Source organism: Schistosoma mansoni, chromosome W (assembly GCF_000237925.1).
Source record: "Schistosoma mansoni strain Puerto Rico chromosome W, complete genome".
Taxonomy (NCBI): Eukaryota; Metazoa; Platyhelminthes; class Trematoda; order Strigeidida; family Schistosomatidae; genus Schistosoma; species Schistosoma mansoni.
This window is the reverse complement of record NC_031502.1, coordinates 43,176,766-43,179,150: the sequence shown is the minus strand read 5'-3', so window position 1 is coordinate 43,179,150 and position 2,385 is coordinate 43,176,766. Positions and strand designations below refer to the sequence as shown.

General features: G+C 39.1%; 1 protein-coding gene across 1 annotated transcript in view; it reads right to left on the bottom strand.

Annotated features, from left to right (window-relative positions):
* Nucleotides 1-1,468, bottom strand: part of Smp_142770 (putative importin-beta 2) — a gene marked incomplete at both ends in the record, with an annotated part of 14,550 nt that extends 13,082 nt beyond the window's left edge. Inside the window, 4 exons of the mRNA XM_018789792.1 lie at nt 772-905; nt 939-1,195; nt 1,236-1,311; nt 1,343-1,468. Coding sequence (XP_018655199.1) covers nt 772-905; nt 939-1,195; nt 1,236-1,311; nt 1,343-1,468 — 593 coding nt within the window. The remainder of the gene's footprint in view (nt 1-771; nt 906-938; nt 1,196-1,235; nt 1,312-1,342) is intronic.
* Nucleotides 1,469-2,385: the final 917 nt, after the last annotated feature.

Here is a 2,385-nt window from a genome sequence, read left to right as displayed (position 1 = left end):
GACCATATAGATTCCTCAAGGTAATCCTAGGGACGGAGAAAAAACGTGATCTTCTGTTAAGTAGCACTCGTAGTCACGACAATTCGTTTCGTTTCTCGCACCGAGTAGTGAATTACTGGAATTCTCTACCAGAACACGTAATATCAGCACCTTCTGTTGATATATTCAAAGCGAGATTGGACAAACACAATGTAACAAGCTGCAAGGATTAATATAGGTCAATATACGTCCTATCCTTATTACTGAAGACCGGCAATAAGCCATTTTAGGCTAAATGATCTTTTAAAACCATTAGATTTAAGCATACAAACCAGTAACAGAAAGCCTCTAGATTTCAAGATGAGAAAGTGGGGACCAAGGAACAGTCCTAAACTAATGTAACATCAGTTAGAGAGCATAAAATTTAAAAGCCTCTTCAGTGTTCATCAATGTAATCAATTGGTTTAATTCTGATGTACGGAACAAGACAATTTGTAATTACTTTCTTCACAACTAGGTCAAAGCAGTTTAAGTCAAATGACACGATGCAATATAAAAGCCAGGAACTAACAGAACCCTTGTGCACACAAGTTGTTTTCTTTCTCACCAAGAAATCAATTTTCGAAACCTACTACTGGAACGAGTCGTGCATATCATTAAATGACCCACTAAAACAATAGATATTTGAGGGAAAATGACTACTACATGCCCCTTATTACCGAAGCAAACACATTAACTAAGTCTGATAGTAAACTGTTCACGAGTACGCAACAAATATGGAGCATAACTCACCTGATTTTGGGACTGTCATGTCTGGAGTATTGTAAGAATTTCGGGATAAGCACTCCTATAGGACAACCAATACGATCGGTTTCCAGTTGAGATGAAGAATCTTCGCATATTTTCTCGATCGCGCCAAAAGCACCCTAGAGAATTATTTAGTCATCAACATTACGAACCTCCATAAAATTAACATCGTGAGAATCAATACACTCGACCAACTTTGGTAGCAATTCTGGCCAGTTTTGTATGCCGTCACTAGTTACAATAGTGGTGATAAGAATTCCGACAATTGATCTGATCATAGGTGAGCTATCGCTGATGCACCGTAAACACCCATCCTTGATGTAACTAATAAGTTCAGGAGGGCATCTCTTAAAGTGACTTTTTAGATTATTTTTCAAAATAAGTCCACTGAGAGAACGCGTGCTGTCACCTGGACAACATTTATAGTTAGATCATAACTTTAAACTCACTTTCCGAACCTGCATTTGTCAAGATAAAGGCTAGGTATTTGTTAAAATCAGGAACATTGTTCAACTCATTCAATTTCTAAAACTGTTGAAGGGGGAAATTCACTAACCTCATGCACAACCCTTTGAACGTTTGTGTCAGTTGATTGAGAATTATGCAGCAAGTCTAACGTTTGTCGTATCCCATCCTCATCTGGAAACCAACTCATATTTGCAAAATAACCGCCGATTGGCATAAAAGTATCGTATAAACAATATTTAATCCTCAAGGCCTTAAAAGTATGCTTCCTGGCCTTAAAGAGACCAAAAAGTGGATTTTTGACGCGTATTCTTCCAATTTCATGCTTTTATAATCAGGCAGTAAAGTTGGATTTTCTCCAGTCTTCAGTCCTCACTAAAATGATTCAGATTTCAGATTCGTATAGTAAGGACAGAAGGCCTATGGCCTATGTTATTCCTTTTCTGGAATGCTTCTGTGAGTGTCCACTCTCCTCTTTAATGAGTCAATTGAAGGTGTGGACACAACTGCTCCAGACAACGGGTTTCAAGAATTGATGAATCGGTGTGAAAATCTGTATGCCACTGGCATTTTATTCGTTCTCGACTTTTCCACTCGCCTGCTATGTCCTCTGAGATGTAGTGCTCTATAGGGAAGAAAAAAATATGTTGGGTCTAAAATCATTTCTTAGTATTCTCTACATGCAAATCAGATCACCTCTTAATTTGCGATAGGACAGAGTAAAGAGGTCTGGCTTCTCAAGCAGCTCCTTTTATGATAAACCACGGAGTTCTGGGATTCCACGGGTAGCTGCTCTCTGTATTTTTTCCGGGATATCCGAGTCACCTTTTAAACAGAGGTTTTCAGCCTGAACGCAGTTCTCAAGCTTTGTTCTCACTAAGGTTGTGTATACTGTAGTGAACATGATAGTGTCTAACTTAGTGAATATCCAGCTTAAAGCTCATAGGGTTCTAATCCCCTTAGCTTCAACCTCCCGACAATGGGATGTGGTCTTAAGGTCATGACTCACTGTCAACCCAAGAACCTTATGAGATCGAACTACGAGTACAGGCAATTCCCCTATTCTTTATCTATTTACTTTCGTATCCCCAAAGTGCATGTAGACACACGTTGCCGCGTTGATAGGCATCAGTT